Source organism: Schistocerca piceifrons, chromosome 1 (genome assembly GCF_021461385.2).
Source record: "Schistocerca piceifrons isolate TAMUIC-IGC-003096 chromosome 1, iqSchPice1.1, whole genome shotgun sequence".
In the NCBI taxonomy this organism is placed as follows: Eukaryota; Metazoa; Arthropoda; class Insecta; order Orthoptera; family Acrididae; genus Schistocerca; species Schistocerca piceifrons.
This window is the reverse complement of record NC_060138.1, coordinates 153,007,094-153,034,153: the sequence shown is the minus strand read 5'-3', so window position 1 is coordinate 153,034,153 and position 27,060 is coordinate 153,007,094. Positions and strand designations below refer to the sequence as shown.

At 39.3% G+C, this 27,060-nt stretch overlaps 1 protein-coding gene across 1 annotated transcript in view; it reads right to left on the bottom strand.

Moving 5' to 3' along the window:
* LOC124803706 (protein dopey-1 homolog) overlaps window positions 1-27,060 on the bottom strand; it is a 370,000-nt gene that overhangs the window by 324,251 nt on the left and 18,689 nt on the right. The window contains exon 2 of the mRNA XM_047264693.1: window positions 10,323-10,401. Within this exon, the coding sequence (XP_047120649.1) occupies window positions 10,323-10,378 (56 nt within the window). The 5' untranslated portion in view covers window positions 10,379-10,401. The remainder of the gene's footprint in view (window positions 1-10,322; window positions 10,402-27,060) is intronic.

Here is a 27,060-nt window from a genome sequence, read left to right as displayed (position 1 = left end):
TCAGCTGCTTAGGGATGGAATTTCAAAACAATCCCTTCTTTAACGATGCCTATAGTACAAGATTAACAGCATCTGCAAATTCTGGGTTTCTATCCTTAGTGGTTTGGGCGGGCGATGATTAGGCAGTGAGTGAGTCAGTCACTTGGGATATTGCCTTTTATATAATAGAGATTTATTCCTGGGGCTTACTAACATTTCAAAAAAATCTAATGCTACAGAAATGCTTATAATGTAAAACTTTATCAAAGCTGAATGTGTATAATTTGGAAATATGCCCAAACCGTACAAGTATTTCAGTCCAGATGCATTCAATACACTTTCATATGCTAATATTTTTGTATAAACCTATACATGCCTAATGCAGAAACAGCATGCAAATTTTAAGACTTCATTAACAATTCATTGTGTAATGTCAAAAAAAAGCTTACACAGTACTGCTGTATTAGAAATACAGTAGTTATTCAAGATTCTACAAGGACACTGCTTTTCACACAATGAATGTACAACCTTGTCAATGCTGTTAAGTGGTGCAAAACCAAGAAAAGAGGTTACTCGCAGCTTGATGCTGCGGGTGTGGACATCAGACCATGCCACTCTGCACAACAATGAACAAGTGATGTGCAATGTTAGTACATCTAAGGAAATGGTTCGTTTGTGAGCACTCTGTCCTTTGGCGTGTCTTGCTTTCGATTATTATTGACATGCCCGAGCGCACAATGGAACATTATTTCACAGCTACGAAGACTCTGCTGCAATCTGTGCAGTGAAAGAGGTGGCGGTCTATTAACCAATGGTTTTACCTGGTAAGGTCAAGCATCCCAAAGAAATGCACTACTACCAGCATTATTTTCTATCAGTTTCAGTTGACTAGTTAAGTAATAACATGATGTCAAACAAAGAGTATGTGTTGCTAACACTTAACAAAAAGCTTAAGGTAGTTGGGATGAGTGGGAAAGACAAACATCCTATGCCCAAGATAATGTTGTGTTTCAAATGTGGTAAAACACAAATTTATGATACTTTTAGAAACAAGGATAAGATATGGGATTAACAGATGAAAACAAACAGGCAAAGACGAAGAAGACGGGAAATGAAGAAATTAACGAGATAGTGTGGAAATGGCTCATAACTGCACGAGCAAAAATCTTACCTTTGCTTGGGTCCATGTAGCAAATTGAGGCTCTGAAAGTCTCTAAAGAACTTGGAAGTATGGAGTTAAGGCATCAGAAGGATGGGGTTTGACAGTTTAAAAGTAGGAAGAACATTGTGTGGAAGGAAGTGTGCGGGGAAACAAGAGATTTTAAAATGAAAATGTAGCAACAGAATGGAAGACAATATCGTACAACCTAATTGCAAATTATGACCCGAAAGAAGTGTTCAGTGCCAATAAAATGTGACTGTTATATAGGGCAATGCCTTCAAAATCTCTGGCAATTCAAGGTGAAAAATACTCTGCCAGAAAAATGTCCATGGGAAGTCTCACTGTCTGCTGAGTTAGGTAAAATGGAGAAGCCACTGCTGACTGGAAAGGCAGCAAAACCGCATTGTTTCAAAATCATGGCTGGACTCTTTCAATGCCAAAATGAAAAAAGGAAATTACCGGGTTCTTCTTTTCCTAGACAATCCAACCTACCAGCCAAAAGTCATATTATCAAATACTGTGAAATTGGCTTGGTTCCCGCCAGGTTCAACCAATCTCTCAAAACCATGGACCATGGTTTATTTACACATTCGAGTCCCTTTATAGGTGATTATTGATGCAGTCTCTTTTCTTGGTGTTGAAGAAGCTGAAAGTGTATTTTCTCTTCCACGGTCAGTTTCTGCCCCGAATGGAGTCAACTGAATTAGATTGGCAGTAAGGGAAATGAAGCCCAAAATTGTTACCCAGTGGTTCAACATAAGTGGATTTGGAGGTCAAGAACAAGATGCTTCTGTGGCCACTGAAGTTTCAGAAAATGCAGCAGCAATTGTTGATTAATTAAAATGCAAAACATTTAATGTAATGCAGATGACTACATTCTAAGTGATGACTTTCTGCCAAGTCACTTCACTTTCACTTTAGCAAGAGCTTTAATAGAAATTCGCAACACAGAAGATGATCAATAAAACAACAAAGGAAGAATAAGAGCAAAATAAGGTCTCTAGAAAAAATTAATACACATTGAGAAGATACTGCATAAATAAATGATGTTATGCAATTTATAGCACACAAATTTTCTCAATCTGCTGAAACCATCATATAGTGCACAAAATTGTGTAGGAAAAACAATTTTGAACATGAAATTCAAACTGGTTTCTCTCTTGATATGTTGCAAAAAATGTGAAATGTGAAGCAAATATACATGGAAATAATATGTATATACATACAACAATAAACAAAAGTAGAGTAAAAATACAGAAATACCATATTATTTATCAATTAGTGTAATAGTCTCGTAATCTATTTTACAATAAACAGTAAATGAACATCTACTGTGTAGGATTGAAGGTAAATACGTGCATAATTACAAATTTATAATTTTGTATATGATACTTGACAAATTTTAAGTAGCCTGGTGAATTTTTCGTAATCAGGAAACTTGTCCAATTTGGAAAATTATTTTAGTCCCATGCAATTTTGTTTTGAGCAAGTTTTACTGTACTACAACTACTTTCCACCCCTGCAAAACTACTATATAACTCCTTCACAAATTACCCAACTACTAATACAAAAAGCTATCTGCCTTATACCCCATTTCTGAATGCGCTCTATAGAATGACTCAAGTGGCCTGAATGCCTGCAGCACCACACAAGCCATTCAGATCTTCTCACCCACTAAAATTTCCCTGAATTTCAGAGGCGGAAGCTTCCTCTCCAACAGATACTTGCGTACAACCACTCTCCTAGATTTATTCTCCATTAACATGTTTTCCCCATTTTTTCCTCTTTCCTCCTAGTTCTTAATCACACCATTTATTTCACTTCTATTTCTCTTCTCCTCATTCTATCTTTATATTTCACTTCATCACCTCTGGGCAGGTTATGCTCATTTCACAATAATTCCAACAACTGTGACATCATTTTGATGTCACGCACAATATCGACGGCCACATGACTGGCTATCAACTTTGTGACGAAGAAGAATTTATGAGTATTACTTCTCGATTCGCTTGCAGCAATTTAAGCTGCCATTTTAGGTTCCTGCCTAACCACACATTTGGAAGTCGCTACATATTCAGAAATAAAGAGACATATATTTGTGAGAAGAAAAATACAAATTTTATTGCAGCTCATTTTAGTCGCAGCATTCAAAGCTGAACACTTAGTTTCCAATCTAATCATACACTTAGAAATTGCTACATATTTGGAAATACAAAGCCAAATATTAGTGAAAAGGCACAATATAAATCGTTTCAGTCACAGCAATTAAAGCTGTATCTTAGGTTCCTGTCTAGCCACACCCTCAGAAAACACCACACATTCGAAAATAAACAGCAATTTAAAGTGTTCTCTTAGGTTCCTGACTAACCACACATTTGATATGCGGCACACATTAAAAAATAAAGAGCCAAATATTTGTGAGAAGGAAGAATATGAAGTTTATTGTTGCTTTTTTTAGTTGCAGCAATTTAAACTGTCCTCTGCGGTTCCTGCCTGACCACATCTTAGGAAATCACTAAATATTTATTTCATCCCTCATTCTCAGATCAGACGAATGTAAATATTGCAGAAAATACTTGTATTATATTCATAAGGAAATAATAGAATGTGTTAACAACGCTAACATGAAAAAAAATGCATGTAACAGGATGCAAATCAACTACTTTTGATTCCAGAAACTGTGATGTTATTCATTATGCTAGCACTTAACCATGTGATGTTTAACTCCAGTCTTGGTCGTCATATTCTATCTTGAAGGCTTGTATCATTGATGCATTATTAAGTGACATTTAATAACAATGGTGATGTGTTTGTGATAAGTTTTCAATGCTCCATTACTTTGAAATGGCATACTGCAAATCACAAAACAAGTTAGTTTCGTTCTTAATTTGTAAATTATTAAATTATTGACAATAATAACTGTTATGAAACAAGTAGTACCCATGCTTCACCTCCTGAAAGTAAGTACAGGCCAGCCATTCTGCCTTCCAAAGTTGAGTCATAAAAGTTGATCCCTGACATTTGCAGTGGGCTGGGCATGATAGCTTCGAGGGACTACCTCAACTAATAACGTGATGCAATTTTGTAAACATCTGTATGGCATCACTTCATTGTCAAACGTCCATAAATGGCTACTGTTTCTGACTGCAGCCATTAGTGCTTCGTAGTTGAAAGCCGGCAATAGTGCTGCAATCAGTCGAAGACCTTCTAAGAGCGTCTCAATGCAGTGTTTGGAATAAACTCAATAACAATAAGTAAAAATATTTAATTGTGCATTCTTAGTAAAGAGTGGAAACAATGTTGGAAGTCCACTGACCTAAGGTGTTCGGAAAACTATACATAAATGAAACCTGTGACAGTGAAATTAATTCCACTTAAGTCTAATTAGACCAGTAGGAAGTGCACTTATCACGACATGAAGTTACCCAAATAGAACATTGGTACCATCCATTCTCAAGTATATATTAGCTCTGTTTTCAAGGGCCAAAAATAAAAGGGAGATGGGTTTAATGAACTGTTGGTAAAGAGATTAGTAAATACAAGGCATAAGCTCACAAAGGATACGGATGGCAAAAGAAATAAACAATGACCTTTCCAAGGAAAATATCATGGCAATCAACATAACTGATTTGAGGAAACCTCATAAAACAAAAACATGAGTGGCTTCACAAATGTTTGGATCCCAGTCCTCCGCAATCAGACAGCATCAGGGGCCAATCAGCACACTCTCATGGAGACGGTTCTCCAACTGTGGTCTACAATGAAGTTTTGGTGGTGAGCAATTTTTGGTAACAATGTGACATATTAAACAGTATCACAAACATGCAGACCTTTCTGGACAAGACAACTGTCTGCCACTACAGGTTGGCACATCTAATGTTCTTATCCAGACATCAACAGTATATTCAGTATGTTACATGGATTGTGTCTAATAGCAGTACCTACAGGTATTATGTCACAATGATGAGTGTGTTGCCAAAAAGCATGAGACGACATTTGAGTAAACGAATTTCGGTAGTGGAAGAACCTAGAAACAGAAAGCATTTCTGTAAGATGTCATGTCTTTATGACGGAAACAGGTGACTGTATATTTATTCTTTTCTGAACACACTTTACTGGAGAGAGAGAGAGAGAGAGAGAGAGAGAGAGAGAGAGAGAGAGAGAGAGAGTTCAGCACAATATCACTTTATTTATGAGACTGAATTCACCTGTTGGGAAACCTGCTGTGCTCTGTATCAAGAGGTAGCAAAAGCAAAACATTACATGAGGTAATCTGATGATGCCTTACCCAGGTAAATGCATTGTTTTTGAACCAGTGATGAGCACTGTACAACCTGGTACAGTTTTCTAATATTGAGCAAAAGAGTAGGTTCTTTTAATTGTCAGCACTTCACTTCAAACATAAGGCAAATAATGGTACACTTTACAAAAATGAAAGCAAGGGATGGAAAGAAACACCAGGTGCACACTCACTATTTATCCCTTCAGGCCTCAATCAGCATGTTGGAGAGGCTGTTCCAGCAGTTGTTGAGGGAAAAGATGTAACCAACTACCCATTGTAGTTACATTGGAACAAGCAATGCCTATCGTCTGAGCTATGAGGTCGTACTAGGGCCCTTATGATGACCGGCAGAGAAGATTCAGAAGGCCAACCTTACACACAGAGATTCAAAGTATTCAATTTGAAGCATTGTTCCCAGAATTGATCATAACCCTCTTGCTCTCAGTCAAGTGGAGAGACTGAACCAGAGACATTGAAGACTATGCTGTGAATTCCTAGACATGCACCGTTAAGTTGAGAACTGTGGGGTACCCCTAAATGGGACAAGTGTGCATTACACTTCAGATCACATGTGGGGTGCACTGAAGGATTATTTACTTTAGGCAACTTTCAGGACCACATGTGGGGTGCACAGAAGGATTTTTTACATTAGGCAAATTGCCATCCAGTCCAGATAATGATAGTCATAGGAAACCCGGAACTGTCAGTGTAAGATCCAAAAAAATGCCCCCTAGAGGCAATAGTATTAAAATCCTACTGACTAACTGCCATCGCATTCATACCAAAGTGACAGAGTTTGGAGCAATCCTAAAAAGCTGTGGAGTTCACATTATACTAAGTTCAAAAAGCGAATAAAACCTGAAATTAAAAGAATGAGATATATGGGGAAATTTAAGCACGTATGGGAAGGATGAGCTAATGGTAAATGGAGGTGGTATATTTGTCATGGTAAACAAGAAACTCAAATCCACTGAGATAGAAATAAAAACTGCATGTGGGATTCTCTGGTCAATACTCAGTATTATGACTATGCATAAAATTACGATTAGATCCTTCTATTGGCCACCATACTCAACTCCAGAAGTAACTGAAAACTTCAGACACAACCTATGTTTCCTAGTGCATAAACACCCTAATTGTACTGTCATCATCGGAGGAGACTTTAATCATCCAACACCAATTCATAAAATTAAAATGTTGTAAGTAGCGTGATAAGTTGTTCTGTAAAACATTAATAAAAGCATTCTCTGAGAAGTAACTACATCGTTTTCAGCAGCCCACTCATGATATAAATAAACTGGATCAAATAGCAATAAACTGATTTCACCTCTGTGACAATGTCTACATAGCAACTGGTATCAATGTTCATAAGGCCGTTGTAGTAATGAAGATTATCAAAGTATAAAGGGCAATTAAAACAAGTAGAAGGATTTACATTTTCAGCAAACTAGATAAATAGACAGTAATGTCACATTTCACTAAGGAACTGCAAACATTTAGTTCTGGACAGGAGCATGCAGTAGAACTGTGGCTCAGGTCTAGAAGAATAGTTGACCATGCACTTGATAGATACGTACGTTGTAGAACAGTTCACGATGGGAAGAACTCTCCAAGGCATACAGTCACTCTAAAGAAGTCTCTAAAGAAACAGACTACTGCACAAGACACATAAAACGTAACATATGGCTAGAGATAAGGAGATGCTGAATGAAATGTGCTCTGCTGCCAAGAGGGCAAAGCTTGAAGCCTTTAATGACTACTGTAGCAGAATACTATCAAATGATCTCCAACAAAATCCAAAGAAATTATGACCGTAGGTGAAAGCTGTTACTGGTACCAAAGTCAGCGTCTAGAGACTCATGGATAAGACACACAAACTGAAACTGAGGGTAGCAAAACAAAAGCAGAAATGCTGAACTCAGTTTTAAAATTTTCCTTTACAAATCAAAATCTAGGGATATCACCCCAGTTTAATTCTCACACCACTGCAGGAATGAATGATATAGACATTAGTGACAGAGATGGCTGAGAACAGCTGAAACTGCTAAAACTGAACAAAGTTCCAGGGCCTGATGGAATCCCTACCAGTTTCCATAATAAATTTGCAGCTGAGTTAGCTCCTCCTTTACTGTAATTTGCTGTTGACAACACGAACAAAAAACTGTGCCCGGGAGTTAGAAGAAGGCACTGGTCACAACTGTCTGCAACCAGTGTGCCAAAATTGTTCCACAAAACTACTGTCCAATATCTCTGATATTCGACTGTTATAGAACTAAGAACATGTTCTGAGCTCAAACGTAATGAGATATCTAGAGCAGAATTCTGAAAACTGCAATCGTGTAAAACCCAACTTGCACTTTTCTTACAGGGTATCTTGAAAACCACGGGTCAAGGCAAACAGGTGGGTGCAGTATTTCTTGATTCCTGTAAAGCATTTGACACAGTATCATATCTGCATTTATAATGAATATTATGGTAGGAAGGAGTATTAAGTGTAATTTGTGACTGGATCAAGGATTTTTTGGTGGGGAGGATGCAGTACAGATGAAGAAGTAATTTTGGGTGTGGCCCAGGGAAGTGTTTTGAGACCCTTGCTTTTCATGTTGAATATTAATGATCTTGCAGACAATATTAATAATAACCTCAGTCTTTCTGCAGACGAGGTAGCTGTTTGTAATGATGTAATGCCTGAAAAAAGCTGCACGACTATTCAACCAGTTCTTGATAAGATTTGAAAGTTATGCAAAGTTTGACAAGTTGCTTTAAATGTTCAAAAATGTATAATTGTGCATTTTGATAAACAAAGAAAATGTAAATTATTATGACTACAGCACCAACAAGCCAAAGATGGAACCGGTCAATTCATACAAACACCTGGGTGTAACACTTTGTATGGATATGAAATGGAACAATCAAAAGACTCTGTCATAACTAAAGGTGGTGGTGTGTTGGGGCTTATGGCCGCTCAACATCGAGGTCATCAGCGCCCTGACACACATTAAAAGGAACGATTGTGGACAGACCTAAGAAAACTAAAGCACACACTCAAACAAAGCAGGAAAAGAAGGAAAATGCTACCTAAGAAAGTAAAACCTAAGGAAAGGGGAAACATAGCAACAAGAATGTCACAGGAAATTGTTATTGCCTGGCCACTTACATAAAATATGGGCGAGCTTGTCACACAGTGAGCAAATTAAAATCCTCTCCCTAAAATCTTTGTAAAAACATTTGACAGGGCACAGAACTTTAAAACTTTAGCCACATTCGTCCGAGTGTTGCCTAAAAGAGATGGCAGGTCCGCTGGCAAGTCAGCCGCGACCCGCTGGTCAGAAAATAAAACGCAATCCAATAAAACGTGGCGCACAGTGACCTGGACGCCGCAAGCACCACACATTGGAGGGTTCTCTCGCCGGAGAAGGAAGCCATGCGCCATGGGGCTGTGGCCGGGGCTGTGGCCTATTCGAAGCCGAGTGAGGAGAACCTCGTCCCGTCGATGGGGCTGAAAGGAAGCTTGACTATACAGAGCTTATTGTCAGTCACTTCCAGCCACTCATCCTCCCACCGACGCATGACCCGTGAGCTCAACAGCGAGGTGAGTGCGTGCAAGGGGATAGCACACTGAGATACTTGTGGGGCGAGACACGCCTCCCTGGCTGCGAGATCTGCCCTTTCATTCCCAGCAATGCCAACATGCCCCGGAACCCAGCAGAAAGCTACAACTTTCCCCAGTCGCTGTAGTCTGAGGAGAGCATCCTGGATGGTCTGGACAATTTTGTCTGCCGCATACAAACGTTGCAATGAGTGAAGGGCACTGAGTGAATCAGAACAGACAAGAAATTTAGGAGAGGAAGAATGTCTCATGTGCTCCAGTGCCCGCAAGATCACAAACAATTCTGCATCAAAGACAGTAAAAGTCTGAGACAGTCGGACCTTGAGGACACGATATGGAAAAACAACTGAGCAACCAACAGAATCCCCTTGTTTCGACCCATCCGTAAAAACAGCTACATAGTCGTGGTGCTCAGATGAAATGGCAGAAAAAGCTGCATTAAAAACGGTGGCAGGAGTGCAATCTCTCTTGTACTGCAATAAATCTAAAATCACTCCGGGCTTCTTCAGTAACCAGGGTGGCAGGCGGTTAAAAACTAAAGCACGTGGCAGATTTTAGTTTATCAGCAGAATACTAGGGAAATGCAGTAAGTTTACAAACAAGATTGTTTACATATCACATGTGTGGCCCATCCCAGAATATTGTTCAAATGTGTGGGACCACAACCAAATAGAACTAACGGGGGATATTAAACATATACAGAAAAGCGCTGCATGAAAGGGCACAAGTTTGTTTGACCGATAAAGGAGAGTGTCACAGAGATGCTGAAGAAAATGAACTGGTGGCCAACTGAAGACAGGCAGAAATTATCCTGAGAAGGCCTCCTTACGAAGTTGGAAGAACTGGCTTTCAGTGATGCTAGGAATATACTAAAATCTCCTAAGTATCGCTCATGTGAGGCCCATGAAGACAATAATAAAGTAATTACAGCACACACAGAGGCATTTAAACATTCTTCCCATGCTCCATACATGAATGGAATGGGAATAGGTCCTAATAACTAATACAAAGGAGATTACCTTCTGTCATGCACTTCATAGAGGTTTGCAAAGTATGGATTGTAGATGTAGATATGTACATCATGTAAATGATTCACACTTTGTCATTTTTTTCAATGTGAAAGTGAACTATAATTGTAAACTGACTATGTGCATCACAGTCAGAGGTCACTATTATGCTCAATGGAACACGCAAATAACCAAACAAACACACTCATAGTAACAGTGATAACATTTTTTTCCTTAAAGACTACAATATAAATATTTTCTTACTGTGTTCTTAATACTTACACTCTGTACTTTGAGTCCTTCATCAGTTCATATTCTTCCATAGCAATAGAACCCATCCTGAATAATTTTGTTGTGTCAGCTGAAAAAAGTTCCGTGTTTAATTGTGCCATTGGACTTATTTTAAAAAAAAAAAAAATATCAAAATGAAATGTCAAGAGAAATACACTTATATACTGAAATAATGAGATTTAAGATGGAAGAATCTGCAGCAAATTTGAAAGGAATGTTACACTCTGGAGTAAGTCATCATCTTTTATGCCTACCATTTTTATAAACAAATTTATGTAAGAGAGTAAACTATTTTAAATAATTACTATTAAAAACAGTCTTGATCACAATTTATTTTATAAGGTGACCAGTTTCGACCACTGCTGTGGTCATCTTCAGACCATTGAGTGGAAACCCCTTTCTGTTGTGATTCTCCAACAGAAAGGGGTTTCCACTCAATGGTCTGAAGATGACCACAGCAGTGGTCGAAACCGGTCACCTTATAAAATAAATTGTGATCAAGACTGTTTTTAATAGTAATTATTTACAATTTTATTGATCACTGCTGTTCCCATAATGCATTCAAAAGTAAACTATTTGCAAGCAAAATTTCATAGCCAAAATAAACATATGCTAGTTACGTTAATATATATGGACAGAGCACTTAGTACAAAATAACTGTCTTACAATGAATTTAATACCTTCCTATAGAGGCACCCAAAAGTGAATAGGTTTGATTTGACATTTTAGTGATTGAAGCCAATAAATAAGCTGCTCTAATCTCTCTCCACCTCATCCCTGTATACTGCCACACACAGCACTTTATCTATTTCCTACAAGTCTTGTTGGCTGAAAGCTCACTTTCTGACAGTCTTTTTTGTCGTGTCTATCTGTCACTCAGCATCTCTGCTAAATATTGAGTAGCAGCTATCCTTTTTATAATATTGTTAAATGAATTCAATGCACAGATCATACTGCATTATCTCTTCTTACAATCAAGGAATGAAGTGGTTGTTCACTGTTTCAATAGCAGACACTTACAGTATCATCATGCCATTTTTAGATGGAAAAAACACTAGAAAGTACTGCCTGTGACATCTTGGGTCTTGTGATAACAACACAAGGCACCCATGCACCTTTTGAACTGTCATGTCATATGTGATGTAGATGGCGTCCTCTACGTTTTTTTTGTTTTAATTATAGATGATTTTGAGATATGTGCTACACGGGACATCCAATTCTTGTGGTTTTTTTTTTTTTTTTTGGGGGGGGGGGGGGAGGGGGGGGCGAGCCGGGGGATTGGGGATGGAGAGAGAGGGCAGTACTTGGTGCACGATTGTGTTGGGGGATTGGGGTGAGACACAGATACCTGCTATGTGTTTTTCTTTTTTAATAATTATTTGTTGGTGTGTATATTTACACTTTAGCATTTGTGATTTGTTGTATTTTTACAATGATTTTCCTACATTTTGTTTTGATTTTTAAATTATTTGGTATGGGTTAGATCTGTTTGCTTAATTTTTTCTTACTACTACTACTACTTTTGACAATATTATGAAATTGACTGCTGCTCACCGCATAGCAGAAATGTTGAGTCACAGATAGACACAACAAAAAGACTGTCAAACAATGTTGTTGTGCCCAGTTGGGACTCAACATCTCCACTATAAGGCGAGTAGCAATCTATTCTTTTCATAATATTGCTTTATTAAATCCCAGATTTTCCATTATTTTATTACTATGTTTTATTTTGAGCCTCTCCTTCTATTTACTATTTGTTAAGAAAGTCCTATGTGTTTTACTCATGAGTGTAATTAATTTGATATTAATACACAGAGTGATGGTATACTTACATAGAGGATTGATTAGATCATGTTGTTTACTATATCTATACATACACTGAGGGGAGACTGCTTGGATTGTGTTGTTCCTGGATTTATCAGACAACAGGGAGATGACCCATTGGTGTACAAGGGAGTAGTTACGATCATGTTGTATTTTAGATCTATACAGTTTGAGGTGTGTTCATTACTTTAGGGAGAACAGTCAGTTACGCTCTTTGCCCTTCTAAACAATGAAAGATGATTATGACATTTAATGAACACTTTTATTAATAGTTAAGTTTCACACAGCATATTGTCAGAGCAATGTTTTATTATTATGTGCAGCTAATACAAGTTACATGGGTGCAGCACATCCGCAAGACAGGATGAAGGGTTTCGCATGTCCACCTGCTATGGGCCACTTGTTCTTTGATGCTGCAGCTTGGAGGTGTGTTGCAGACATCTACGAACAGTACTCATAACAACAATAGTGATGTCATAGAAGCAAGACCAAAAAAAAAGTTTTAAAAAGTTTTGCTTGTCAAATTGTGTTCTTATTGTACATGATATTTGTTTCCAAACATTTGTGATATGATTGCAAGATATTACAATAGTATACATATCTGATGACAATTGGTGAAACGTGTAAAGATGCTTACATACATTGGTGTTGAAACAAGAACTATTGTTGGTCAATACGTAAAAATGAGAACGATTCCAGCAGTCTTTCAGCTTCTAACACCGAAGACAGTGCAAGGAGAAGTTCATTAGCAAGAGCAGAAGCACAGTTATCCAGATTTTTACTACCTGGTATGGATAGTAGTTAATTTTATGAAATAGGCGACCACAGAGAACATATTACACAACAACAAGGGGTAACCCAAAAATATATAAATTACATACCATTCTGGCTCAGTTCCATGACAAGATTGAGTAAGAAATTTACCACTCAGTTTTGGTGCCCTTGTGAAGGAATTGAATATAGTCGTGACAGAGTACAATAATGAGAAGAATTTTTTTTTTAATTATCTAGAAGAAATTCAAGCAATATGCTGTTGTCCTTTACAAGGAGTGTCAACAGCTACCAATAATTTACAGTGTAAGTGCTATTGAAAAAGACACTGACCACAAAAAAGAGAAGAAATTATGTGTAGTCAGTCAGTTAACAGTTATTTTTGACTACACCAATGGAGTCCAACTTGGAAGAAGTTTGATCAGTCCACGAGTCAGAAGAGCAATGAGGGCAGTTTGTACAATCTCTGACTGTCATGACAGCTTCATTAAACACATCAGTAATGGCCTTCTGTGCTGCCTCGCCAGAACCCACCAACCTTCCAGCTTCGGCGATCAATTCAAGTCAGAAGACACGATGTAAATAGCAGGGGGTTACCTTCATACCAGCAGTTCATCAAAAGAAGATGCACTTCTACACAACTCTGGCAAGTGATAATTGTGATAAACACTTTGTTTTCTACTTTTTTGAGTGGGTTTGCGTGATAATAACTCAACACTGAGCAATTTATGGATGAGTGATTTTCTTTTAAACTACTAGTTCATGTTTGTGATATGGCACTGCAACAAGACTAAGCTATCTCTTCTTAGAAGTATGTTGTATGCCTGTGGTTACCCTTAGAATGGAGGGAAATTTGCCAGAAATATTTAAAAAGTTGGAAGAATTAACTGGCAATGGCAAGGCTTCTATAGCATTATGAAATAACTTTAATACCTCTAGTACTGAATTAAAAATTGACTCAAATAATACGACAGCTAACAGTAATATTTAAATTTCAGAATTACAGACAGCTGCAACAACTTTAAAATGGGAGTTGCAAACAGAGGTGAAAAATCAATGTGATCAAGTACTAAATGAGGTCAATGAACAATTTTGTGAATTAAATAATGATATGAAACAAATGAAAGACCTTATGGAACATTGAGCAAATCTCAGACATCGAAAAAACGCTAAATGTATTAGAACAGACTAAAGATTCAAATGTAATGATTAGTTCCTAACTTACTTTTAATAGTTTGAAGGAACAAATAAACAAATCCATCGAAACCTTATCTGATAGGTTAGACCTGTTATAAACTAATACTTGTACTCATATTAGATAGACATTTAAGACAGAGTCAGTGAATGACAATGATAGGTGTCCTAGTGAGTGTTCTAAGTCAGAATATCAACAATCTTTATTTTATAAGGAATGTGCTCATGAATATTCTACTCAGGAACACAGTGCTTGTCAAGGAAGAGTGATTAATAAGAAAGATATTAAAGAGCACGGTAGTTTTAAGCTTTATGATAATAAGAATGTGAAGATTTATGGATATGCAGAGGTAGGTTTAAATCAGGTGTACATATTACATGAGCTGTTATGTGAATCATGGCCTACGAAAAGAAAGACTCACGAGTAATGGATTTTGCGTAATCTCTGACATTCTACATTATCTAAAGGTAGTGCATGGCTAGTACGAAGTGTATTGTTTAATGTGATTTAGGACATATCTATTGTTCAAACTAGTGTGGTGGTTATGTTATTTTATGCTGAGGGCACACATCATTGCTGCTGATGTGGTGTTCCTCACACAACCATTGGCAGAACCAGAAAGACTTTTATTTAGTTCATAAGCTGATTATTAAGATGTTTGCATTTTTTTTATTTTATTTTCTAACCTGAGGACCATTAGCCTTATTAGGGATTTATTTATTTACTGTAAAACTTGAAGAAATAAACCAGTTAGTTCTTCACACATTACAATGGACCATATAAAACAGTTGGGATTCCCCATCCTAAAGTTTGGTTTTTGAAGGTCCCAGGACAGATCAACAAAAAGGTTTACGTATCATCAATATGGTGTTAAAAATTTAGACCCTCAGGAGAATGTGCAATCTTTGCTTATGTGATGGAGTGAGACTGCCATGTCCTGACGTAGTTGCTTCAGCCTTTCATATTTTGTTTCCCCCACAGCATTTTCTTGTACTCTTACCATCTCTACTGTCTATTAATGAATTTTCCTTCTATAGGGTGGTGCACGATAAGTCACCTGATTTGTTTCATGAATAACACATTTGTTGTTGACAAGATTTGTAATTCACTGATGTGGAAGTAAAGAATACAGCTTGGAAATACAACCTAATGAATCACATGTTCAATATGACTGCCATTTTGGTTTACAACTTCTTCAAATCGCACATGTGCATTTGTGATGACTCTCCAACACACATCTTCTGGAATGGCGCGGCATAACTCAACAATGATGGCCCTACGTTGCACTGCATTTTCAGGTTTTCTGTGGTACGCCTTCTCTTTAAGGAACCCCTAAATGTTAATGTCCGGGCTGTGGGGCAGCCACATTCTTAATGCAGCATAACGTTCTGGAAATCTGTTTGACAATGCCCTAAGGCCAAGTCTTTCGTGTAGGACATCAAGCACAATGTTGGCAGTATGGGGGCGTGCTCCATCCTGCTGCAATGGAAGACATGAGGCCACGAGTTGAGGAAATAACTGGTTTTGCAGCATGTGTAAATAGTGTTCACTGGTTACTGTAGCATTGAAGAAGAATGGACCGATTATTCCATGGCTTCACATCGCAACCCACATGCACACTTTCTTCCTGTAGGTGTCTTTCATGTGGATTATTCACTATGGTTCACGTGCACAGAATTGTTCACAACACCATTCACATAAAAATAAGCTTACCGTAGTTACTCGAATCTAAGCCGCACTTTTTTTCCGGTTTTCGTAATCCAAAAAGCCGCCTGCGGCTTAGAATCGAGTGCAAAGCAAGTGGAAGTTATGAAAAATGTTGGTAGGTGCCGCCACAACTAACTTCTGCCGTCAAATATATGTAGCGCTACACAGGCATGCTTCGTAGGCACAAAGATAAATACTGGCGCCAAAACCTCCGCGTCAGTAAATAAATTAAAAAAAAAAAGGTGGAAGACGAGCTTTTTTTTCTCCGTCCCGAGTTTCGACCACTGCATTTTCATACATTATCCAACGAAGTAAATACAAATTCCGTATTGTTCATCTTCGAATGTAGCAGAATTTCAATGTACTACGAAAATCCGACATGCAAGACTGGGATGTTTGTCAATATGGCCAACTCTACTTTCTGAATTTTTTCGTACCTGTGAGAAGAGATGGTTGCTAATAGGAACCTGATGAAATGTGAATCACATGCAGTATTCTCTTCACCATAAGAATAATACGAATATAAACATTTTGCCATGTATTCTTTCGTGTTTGCTGCTATCTCATTTAAATCCTGCTTGCCTAATAAACTACGAAACTAGAGTGAGACAACAGCAAACGCGGAAGAATATACGTATCGTGTCATGTTTATATTCGTATTATTCTTATGCCTAATAGTGATAGTCAGAAATGAAGCACGGCAACTGACTAGATTTTTAATTCTAAGATGACTAATTTCTGTGCAGAATTTGATGTGCTAAAGAACCGCCCGCAAAGATTTTCAAACGGAGAAACATTTTCGCCTAACTCTCGTTCAGAACATGTTCTATCATACGCAGTCTATTATTTGGTTCTTGTTGATCATTATCAAAGAAAGCAGCAGTGTAAGTAACAACAAATAGCAGTCTCTTGCCATTGTTTCGCTAGTGAGACGATTACTCTCTCTTTTTTTTTTTTAATTGTAAGCGGCAGTAGCGCGCACAAAAGCAAGCTATGCCGCGAGCGGCGACAGGCCGTAAACACGCACTATCAGAACGCGACAAACAATGCGTGACACAGTACAGTAATGCATTTTCAGCTTAGAGTGACGCAAACAGCTATAACAAAGAAAACAGCACTTATCAGATCAAAGCAAAATAAGCAATCGATTCAAACCAGGCGAAGCACGCGAAAAAGGAAGGGTACCCGTATAAATACGGACGGAGCGCCTGACGCATAGCAATGGCTGCCTGGTAAAGCTTAACTGCTAAGCTTACGACTCGAACCAAACTACTGTAGCTGTATCGTCATTCATTCGACCTAAATTGTGTTTCATTATTACAATGGACCAACTTTGTTTCGATTTGAGGTGCGGCCTAAAACTTTACTCTCCCCTTGAATTTCGAGTCTCAAATTTCTGGTGCGGCTTAGATTCGGGAATTTTTTTTTTCCTTATTTCGAGTCTCATTTTTCAGGTGCGGCTTAGATTCGAGTAAATACGGTAGTCAGAAAAACGTGTTGTTTAGCACTGCCTCTTGGTCTTGCTCAATTGCCCACCTTGCAAACTGCAGTCTCCACTCCTTATCTCTCACAGTAAGCTTATGCACAACAGTCATCTTGTATGGATACCAGCGAAGATTGGATTGAATAATTCTTTGTACAAATTGGCGTGAAATTCCCAACTCGGCACTGGCTCTTCTTGTTGATTTACTTGGACTACGAGATAAAACCACTTGAACTGTTCCAACGTTTTGCGGCGAATGTACAGTATGTGCATGCGGCCGCTGATACTCCAAAACAGATCCAGTATCTTCAAAAAAAATTTTTTTTTGTAATCTGCATATTTTCTGTGAGCTGGGAGCCCACTGTGTGCCGAAAAGAGCAAGAAACCTTCTCTGTGTCAATGTAACATTGTTCGTCGCTGCGAACAATAACACAATCTTTGTCTTTTGTGTGACGCTCAACCGTCCTTTGCCCGCCATTGCAGCAAACCGAAATGGTGGACTCACTATGGAACAATAAACTTGCAATGACATCTGGTGAAATTTCCACAAACTGCATGAAGATGAGTGTACTATTTGAAAGCTATTGTCCCAATAGTATACTTGTAGGATCAAAATTCAATCAGGTGACTTATCGTGCGCTACCCTGTATTATCATATCTTAGTAATATAAACCAAATATAAGATGCAGAGAATCAGAATCACAAGAGTGATTATTCCATCAAAGACTGACATGAACTATCACAGAGGTAAAATTAAGTTAATTAGTGAGTAAATATTACTTAAATTTTTTAAAGTAATTTTCTGAGTCAAACAACACAGTCTTGATTAGGTTCTTAAATGGAAACTTAAAGATATTTTTTCACTGAATATGTATGTGTGCATCACCATGCATAAATTCAAGAAAACAGTAATCGTCATACAGATATTTTGTAGTACTGGACTTGTAATAATTTTTGTGTGGTATATTAACTACTGTAAGTGATCGGGTAATTCCAACCCCTAGTTTAGTGGTTCTCAAATTGTTTTCTTTTGGGCTCCTCTTCAAGAGGAAAAATAGTATCAGCGCCTCCCCCCCCCCTCCCAAGCCCATTTAATCAAGAACAATAGTAATGTTTTTATATTTTCTTTGCCTTACTCTCTGTTTCATCAAATTCAATTTTGAAAGATCTTACACAACAGAAACCAAAACAACATGAATTATTATAATGAAAATACAGAACAAATTGTTTATCTTTATCACATTTTCATTTACTCAGAAATTATGATACGAGCAATATTTACAACTCAGCAAACAAGCATTACGAGAGAATTTTACAAATTTAAATTACAAAGTTCAGTGTGATGGATTAGTTTGATTTTGACAAGAAAGTTTCTCAAGATGTGATGTAATAGCAGTAACAGTAGCTTGAAGTTCTTTCCTTGCATTCAGTCTTGAATGGTTGTTCAACTTCATAGATGACAAAAACCCAGAAAGCCAGCCTTGTACAAGTAAGTTGTTGCAAAAGGAGTCAGGATCTCCATCACATTGTGCCTCAGCGTAGGTAATATCTTGCTAATATGTATCCAAAACTCCAACAAAGACACTTCATTAAACGTACTCTTCAGTGAAGTATCACAACTGAGTTCCATAAATCGTTCTTGCCCTTTTATATCTAGACAAGATGGTCCAGGAGCATTTTTGAATGGACTTTTAGTCCAATTAACTTTATCAAAATTGTGGCTGAAATATATTTTGGAGCAAACTTTCAATGTCGCAAAATGATGATGAATTCAGGCTTTTGACATAAATGTTTTCTGAGTATGGTACTGCGTCATAAAGTATAAAACTGTTGCTGCTGGAGAAAAACCAAAGTTTTGGCCATGGTTGCAGTGGCCTTCTTCTGGCCAGCAGACCCAGAAGCCGCTGCAACCGTGGCCGAAACATTGGTTTTTCTCCAGCAGCAGTAGTTAGCTACATTATGACACGGTACCAGGCCCAGAAAACTTTATGTCGACTGACTCTGGCTGCGGAAGCCTACGCAATTATAATTCAGGCTTTTATCTCCATTGGAAGTATCGGATAATTTGTGTCCTCTTATAGTGACTGTAGACTAGGGAACATACCTACTAACCTACTTTCCATTTGGTTTTGCCACACCCTAAATTTCTTTGTGAATGCCTTCACTTTTTCATTCCAAGATATTACAGCTGCCTGATTACCTTGAAGTGTTCAGAACAATTAGTTTCTCAAAAAGGTCAGTGAGGTAAGCCATGTTCCATACAATACTTCTGTGGCTGAAAAAATGCTGAAGAGTGACTTTTCTCCTTTAAGAAATAGAATACCTCAGTTCAAATAGTCTTTTTAGTACTCTATCCTTTGAAAGATCCTGAATATTGTTAAAAAAGAGCAACTGAGTGTGTTCAGCTCACACCCCCTTACACAGCACTTTAAAATGCCTTGAATTTATGGCTTTTGCCTTAATAATATTAACTGTTTCCATAATGATTTACATCACTTCATGAACGGGTGGGCTAAGTTCTTTAGTGGCCAGAGCCTCTCAATGTTTCGTGAGCGAGTCCACACTGCATCAGAAGCTCACAGCTTTCACTTTCGCTTGCAGTCCACCATGAATTACAGACACTGAGTGAGCTCCATTGAGCATACTGGGCACCTATTCCACGACATGTCATTTTGATTAAAAAAAGTATTGATCACGTCAAAAAGTCTTTGAGCTGTAGTGGTTTTCACTACTGACTCAGAGAAAAACCAATTTGTCTCAAATGTTACACTTATCAACAAAATAAGCATGAACAATCAAATTATCATCTTTCATGAAATTCAGTTGCTTCATCCACTTAAAACGCAAAATAATTGTTACACAATTTACTGATTAATTGTTCAAATAAGTCATCAGAAATGTCTATAATTCTTCTATTCACTGTATCATTCGAGACAGGAATACTTTGCAGCCATTGAGAAAATGAATCACCAAACATTGTCAATACTATATCAATAACTTCTGGTAAAACTAGAGTATCTGCAACTGTGTGTGGTTTCTTGCAATTGTAATACTATGCGAAATCTGGAAAGAAGGTAAAGAGACCTTAGAAGTCGCAATCATTGTTTTATTAAAATTTTTCTGGGTAGATAATAAACATTTATCAATAGTTTCCTGGCAAAAATTCTTTTGGTTTACCCATTAATTCAGAATGTATGGTTTCAAGATGTCTCTCTATTAATTCACAATGTATGGCTTCAAGATGTCTCTTTAACTTACTAGACTTCCTGCTATAGCTGTTAAAATGGTTAAACAAATTACACATGACTGATTGTAGTTTTCATGAAGCCTAGCAATAAATAGTTTTCATCATATCTTCTCGTTTTCACCCTTGAAGTATCTCCCGAGGCTTCAAGATACATAATACAAAGCTTGCATTGTACACAATAATTAAGGATACAATCATAGTGCAGCTGACCATGGGCAATTCCACTGACTGGTGACATTGCCCAGCTAACCTAATCATTTCAAATACTGCTAAAAATATGACTTCAGTTTCATTGCCACCAATCATCAAAATTCAATTCAAATCAACAGCATTTTTTATGTTCAAAGGAAAAGATAAATGTTAATTGTCTGTTACTAAGATTTTTCTTTATTATTACACATACTGTGCCTCCCCCCCCCCCCCCCCCCTTTTGCACCCGCCATGGGGGTTGTGCCCCACAGTCTGAGAACCACTGCCCAAGATGATCTTACCTCATAAAAAATTTACACTGGTAACCGTACAACTACACCAGCCATACTCTATTACCAAAACAAAATTTTTTGTTACTATCTTTTCACTGGCCCACAACAGGGCATGTTAGGATCACATAGGTAAAGCCGACAAAGTCCGTTCTGTAAGGTATGCTGAACATCTTGACCATCCAGCTCCTCAATGAAGAATTTGTCAGGGAGGGAATCTTGGGGTGGGGATTGGTATGGCAATCAGTCTTGGGGTATGTCTTCTTTCTTTCTTCAGTGCTAACACTCATAGTCTTTCTTCTCCTTTCTTCCTTCTCCAATAGGAGTACCAGCTCTAATCCACCACTACCCATATTCAATAGTTTCCATCACAGAAACCCATCTTCGTTTCTTTTCACACTGTGATGCCCAAACCTGTTCTTACAGGAATGCCCAAGGGGTAAAAGACACAAACACACACAACCACCACCACTACCATAGCAGTTCAAATTATGTACTATCACATCTTTAGGTTCGATTCTGGAATTTTCAGGCATAAAAGGCATGAATATTGTAGGATATCATTTCAATGTAATGTGTTGCATGTTGGAAACACTACTGGGGGAATGGAAGGGAACTGCACCCATCCCCTAAATTTAGTTATGGCATGCTAACATCCAGGAAAAATTATTGCAATTTGCTTGGGAGTACAATGACAGTATGACAGGAAATCAGGCAATTACATACAATTTTACAACTATCCATTTAGAACATTAAGAGAGGAACATAGGTGGCAACTTTTCTAGTAAAAAGGAAACAGTACACTGTCATTTGTAAATAGGTTTAGTAGATAAGGTGAAGTCATACCTACAAGAAGACACCTTGTCAAACTAGATAAAAAGGGAAGGAGTACTTCATTTTTTCTGGATGGCATAGTGTATCTCGTATAAATTGTAAGAAAAGGTTAGGTGAGCCCAGGAAATGGAGGACTTATACCAAGTTAAAGTTGATCCACAGAAGGAATGACCTGTACCATGCTAGACTTTGCAAGGAAGGCAAGAACAGCAAAGACTTTAAATGGTTGAGAAGTATCATCCTACAGAAAAACATGTCCAAACAGTTCTCCCCACTAATAAAGTACAAGGAGACATATCTTCATTGAGCAGATTAGTAAAAGAGACATGTCCATACTGTAACTGCATATATAAAAAGCAAGCGACAGAGTTTTGCTATCGATGGTAAGGGCTTGTGATTACCCAGAAGCATGTACCTCCTTACATATGATGTAGCAAGGTTCATTTAAAAGAAATGTAACTAGCCTATGTATTACTTAGAGCAAATCATAGAAACAAGTCAGTGAATACCTTTTCAAAACAAAGAGGCAAAGATAATTTAATATGGGGTGAAAAGTTAAAAAGAAGATTTTTTAATTTCTCCCATGTTTACTGTATTGCAGTGGTACTGCTGGGCACAATTTATTAACCAAGTCGAAATGGTACCTCCTGATTGCTTAAAAAAAGAATAGCAAATAACTTAAGTTGTAAAGTGGAGATTTTCCACAAATAATTAACAATAAGTGAAAAAATACAAATAACATCAGTAAAACTTATACAAGAAACACTGAAATTAATAGAGGTTAAAACAAAGCTAACCAAATACAAGCACACTATAAAGCTAATCATCACCTTGGAGAGAGGAACAGAGATTAGCAGGGGCTGTTACCTAACAAGGAGAGCTATGCTCTTGTTCCTTTTTTATATTGTACTTAAAGTTTTTCTATTTGGCTGAAACTATGTTAGAATTATTAAAAAAAACATGTGCTAACATTTGTTTGTTACATTAAATCGCATGAAAAGAATTTAAAAAATTGTTTTTAGTTATTTGAAGATAGTAACTTTCGCGTCATCTTTAATCTCATTGGAGGATGTGGAGTGTAACATATCATTTAGAGAGAATTACGGTTTACACTCTCAGTCCCTCTAAACAATGAAAATGATCATGACAGGTAATGTACATTTTTATGAAATTCTTAAAGAAAATCCACTTTAAGGAAAAAAGACAATGCGCCAAACGCGATAGAAATTGGTAGGTGTGATGTACGTGTACAGACAGAAAAAGAGTGCAATTTCAGAAAAATTGGATGATTCAAGAGAAAGACTTTCATAAACTGAGCAATTCAATAACATGTTGGTCCACCTCTGGCCCTTATGCAAGCAGTTATTTGGCTTGGCATTGATTGATAGAGTTATTGGACGTGCTCCTGAGGGATGTTGTGCCAAATTCTGTCCCAATGGCACATTAGAATGAAATCCAGAGCTGGCCAAATGGCCCTGCCCATAATGCTACAAATGCTCTCAACTGGGTACAGATCCGGCAACCTTGCTGGTCAATGTATGGTTTGGCAAGCATGAAGAAAAGCAGGACAAACTCTTGCCGTATACGAGTGTGTGTTATCTTGCTGAAATGTGATCCCAGGATGGCTTTCCATTCAGGGCAACAAAACGGGGCATAGAATATCATTGACATACCAGTGTGCTGTTAGGATACCGTGGATAACAACCAAAGAGGTCCTGCTAAGAAATGAAACGGCACCCCAGACCATCACAGCTGGCTGTCGAGCTGTATTGGCAATAACAGTTAGGTTGGCATCCCACCACTGTCCGGAGCACCTCCAGAAACTTCTTCATGTGTCATCAGGGCCTGGAATCTCATTGACTGGAGCAGAATTGTCTTTAGTGATGAGTCCTGCTTCAAACTGAGCCCCAATGACCAGCAAAGACCTGTCTGGCAATGCCCTGGACAGTGGTGGGACACCAACCAGACTGGTACCCACAGTACGGCATGACAAAACCAGGAGTGATAGAGGTGACGTCTCATTTGATACCAGGACTCCTTTGTGTGTCATCTACGGCACCCTTACAGTACTGCAGTATATCAATGGTACTCTATAACCTGTTTTGTTGCCCTTCATGGAAAGTCATTCTGGGCTTACATTTCAGCAAGATAATTCCCTTCTGCTGAGTGCTTGCCAAACCCTCGGCTAGTAGAGTACCGCATGTGCACACATGCGACCCCCCCCCCCCCTCCCACACACACACACACACACACACACACACACACACACACACACACACACACACACCTATGACCAAGGTGGTGTCAGCTAGACACAAAATCCATGTGCTGCGTTATGGCAGGTGGACAAGGTTGGAGTGGGGGTTTATCAGGTGGGGTGGGCAAAGGGCGAGAGGGGCATGAGGTAGGGAGAGGGGTTAGGGTGAGTGACTAGTGGCTCGGAAGAAGGCAGCTAGTTTGCTAACTAGGAATACTGAAGGGAGGGGTGGCAGCTGCATGGGCTAGGAGTGTGAAGCATGGGTGTCGAAGCCGGTGGGGAGCAGTGCACGCTGAAGGTGACACAGGAACGTCAACTGGGATGGGGAGATACAATGGAGAAAGGAGAAACTGATTGGTGGGAAGTGGGGGGGGGGGGGGGGGGGGATCATTGGGTTACCATAGACTGAGGCCAGGACGTTTATGGGAGCAAAGGATATGTTGCATATATAACTCCTATCTGTGTACTTCAGTGAAGCTGGTTGTGGAGGAAAGGATTCAGATGGCCCAGGTCGTAAAGCAGCCATTGATTTAATTGAGCATGTTATAAGTAAACACATGATGTGCTACCAAATGGTTAACATTGTTCTCTGCAACAGTTTGGCAGTGGACATTAATCCTGGTGGGCAGCTGGTTGGTAGTCAAATTGACATAAAAAGCTGTTGACTGTTCGCAGCAAGCTGGTTTATGACACAGTTGCTCTTACAGGTGGCCAAACCTGCCATGGGGTAGGGGTAGGACAAGCCTGTGATAGGACTAGAGTAGGAAGTGCTGAGTGGGTGGATTGGTGATGTCTTATACCTGGGTCTTTCACAGAGGTATGATTGATTGGTTTGTGGGATTAAAGGGACCAGACTACTAGGGCCATCGGTCCCTTTTTCCATGAACTTGAAACCTGCACAAGGCATAAAAACAAACAATGGAGGAGACGACACAGGACAAGAAAGACACAGACAAGAGACCAGGCAAAAGGAATTAAAATCACACCGAGTGTGACAGTGGTTGGCCGACCATAGAAAAAAAAAACACCAAGAAACGCACTAAAAACCCCAGTCTAAAATCGTAGGCCAAAGGCCAGATTCAACACAAATAAAAAAGGACAAACACTTAGATCAAGCAATAAAAAACTCCCTGCAAGAATAAAACTCAAAACTACATCTGCCATCGCAACATCATCTGATAAAAGTGCAGGAAGTTTATCAGGCAGCGCAAACATCTGCCAAAGTGCAGTTAAAAGTGGGCAGTCCAACAAGATGTGGACCACAGTCAAAGCTAACCCGCAGCGACATAAAGGTGAGTCCTCACGGCGCAATAAATAGCTGTACGTTATCCAGGTGCGGCCAATGCGCAGCCGGCAGAGGACAACTGAGTCCTTGCGAGAGACCCGCAAGGAGGAGCGCCACGCACCGGTAGCCTCCTTGATGGCCCGAAGTTTGTTGTGTGAAGGCAGGGCGCACAATTCTTCACCACAGGTGCAAAGTACCTTCTGCCGCAAAACTGACCTGAGGTCACTCTCCGAAAGACCAATCTCCAAGGCTGGTGCACCGACAGCCTGTTTGGCCAGCGTGTCAGCACATTCATTTCCCGGGATGCCTACATGATCCGGGGTCCACACAAAGACCACAGAGCAGCCGTAATGGGCAAGAGTATGGAGGGACTCCTGGATAGCCATCACCAGATGAGAGCCAGGGAAACACTGGTCGATAGCAAGTAAACCGCTCAGGGAGTAACTACAGATAATGGATTCACCTGAGCAGGAGCGTATATACTCTAGGGTGCGAAAGAGTGTTGTTCATAATGATCCCCTTGAGTAAGAGCATAACCGACACGACCAGCAACCATCGAACCGTCAGTATAGACAACGTAACATCAGAGCCTTGAAACGCGACAAGGATTGAAAGAAAGCAGCGGCAGAGAGCCTCAGAAGGGACTGAGTCCTTCGGGTCCTGTGCCAAATCGAGCCGAAGGCACGGGCGGAGCACACATCACAGGGATATTCACGGAGGGGCCCGGAAAAGAGGAGGAAAACGGAAAACCTCAAGCCCAGAGAGAAGAGCTCTGACACGAACCGCGATCGTATACCCTGACTGGGGCCGCCGTTCTGGAAGATGGACAACTGACTGAGGGAACAGGAGACGATAATTGGGATGCGCATGCAAGCTACAAACATGTGTAACATAAGCAGCCAGTAATTGGTGGTGCCGGAACCGCAATGGAAGGACACCTGCCTCCACAAGTATGCTGTTGACAGGGCTTGTCCAGAAAGCTCCAGTGGCGAGTCGGATCCTACTGTGAAGGATGGAGTCCAGCAACTGCAATGCGACAGGGGATGCCGAACCGTAAGACAGGCTCCCATAATCTAGACAGGCCTGAATCAACACCTGATACTGTCATAGAAGGGTAGACCGATCAGCACCCCAGCTGGTGTGACTCAAGCAACTAAGAGCATTAAAGTGCCGCCAGCATGTTTATTTAAGCTGCCGAATATGAGGCAGCCAAGTCAACCGGGTATCGAATACCAATCCCAAAAACCGATACGTCTCCACCACAGCAAGAGGTTCGCCATCAAGATAAAGCCATGGCTCAGGGTGAACACCGGCAGAAATGCATAATGCAAGTCTTGGCAGCTGAAAACTGGAAACCATGCGCTACAGCCCAAGACTGTGCCTTTTGAATAGCGCCCTGCAGCTGCCTTTCAGCAGCTGCATGCCAGTGGAGCTATAATATACACAGAAGTCATCGGCATACAAAGAAGATGAGACAGAATGAGATTTTCACTCTGCAGTGGAGTGTGCACTGATATGAAACTTCCTGGCAGATTAAAACTGTGTGCCGAACTGAGACTCGAACTCGGTTTTGAAGGTAGGAGACGAGATACTGGCGGAAGTAAAGCCTTGAGGACGGGGCGTGAGTCATGCTTGGATAGCTCAGTT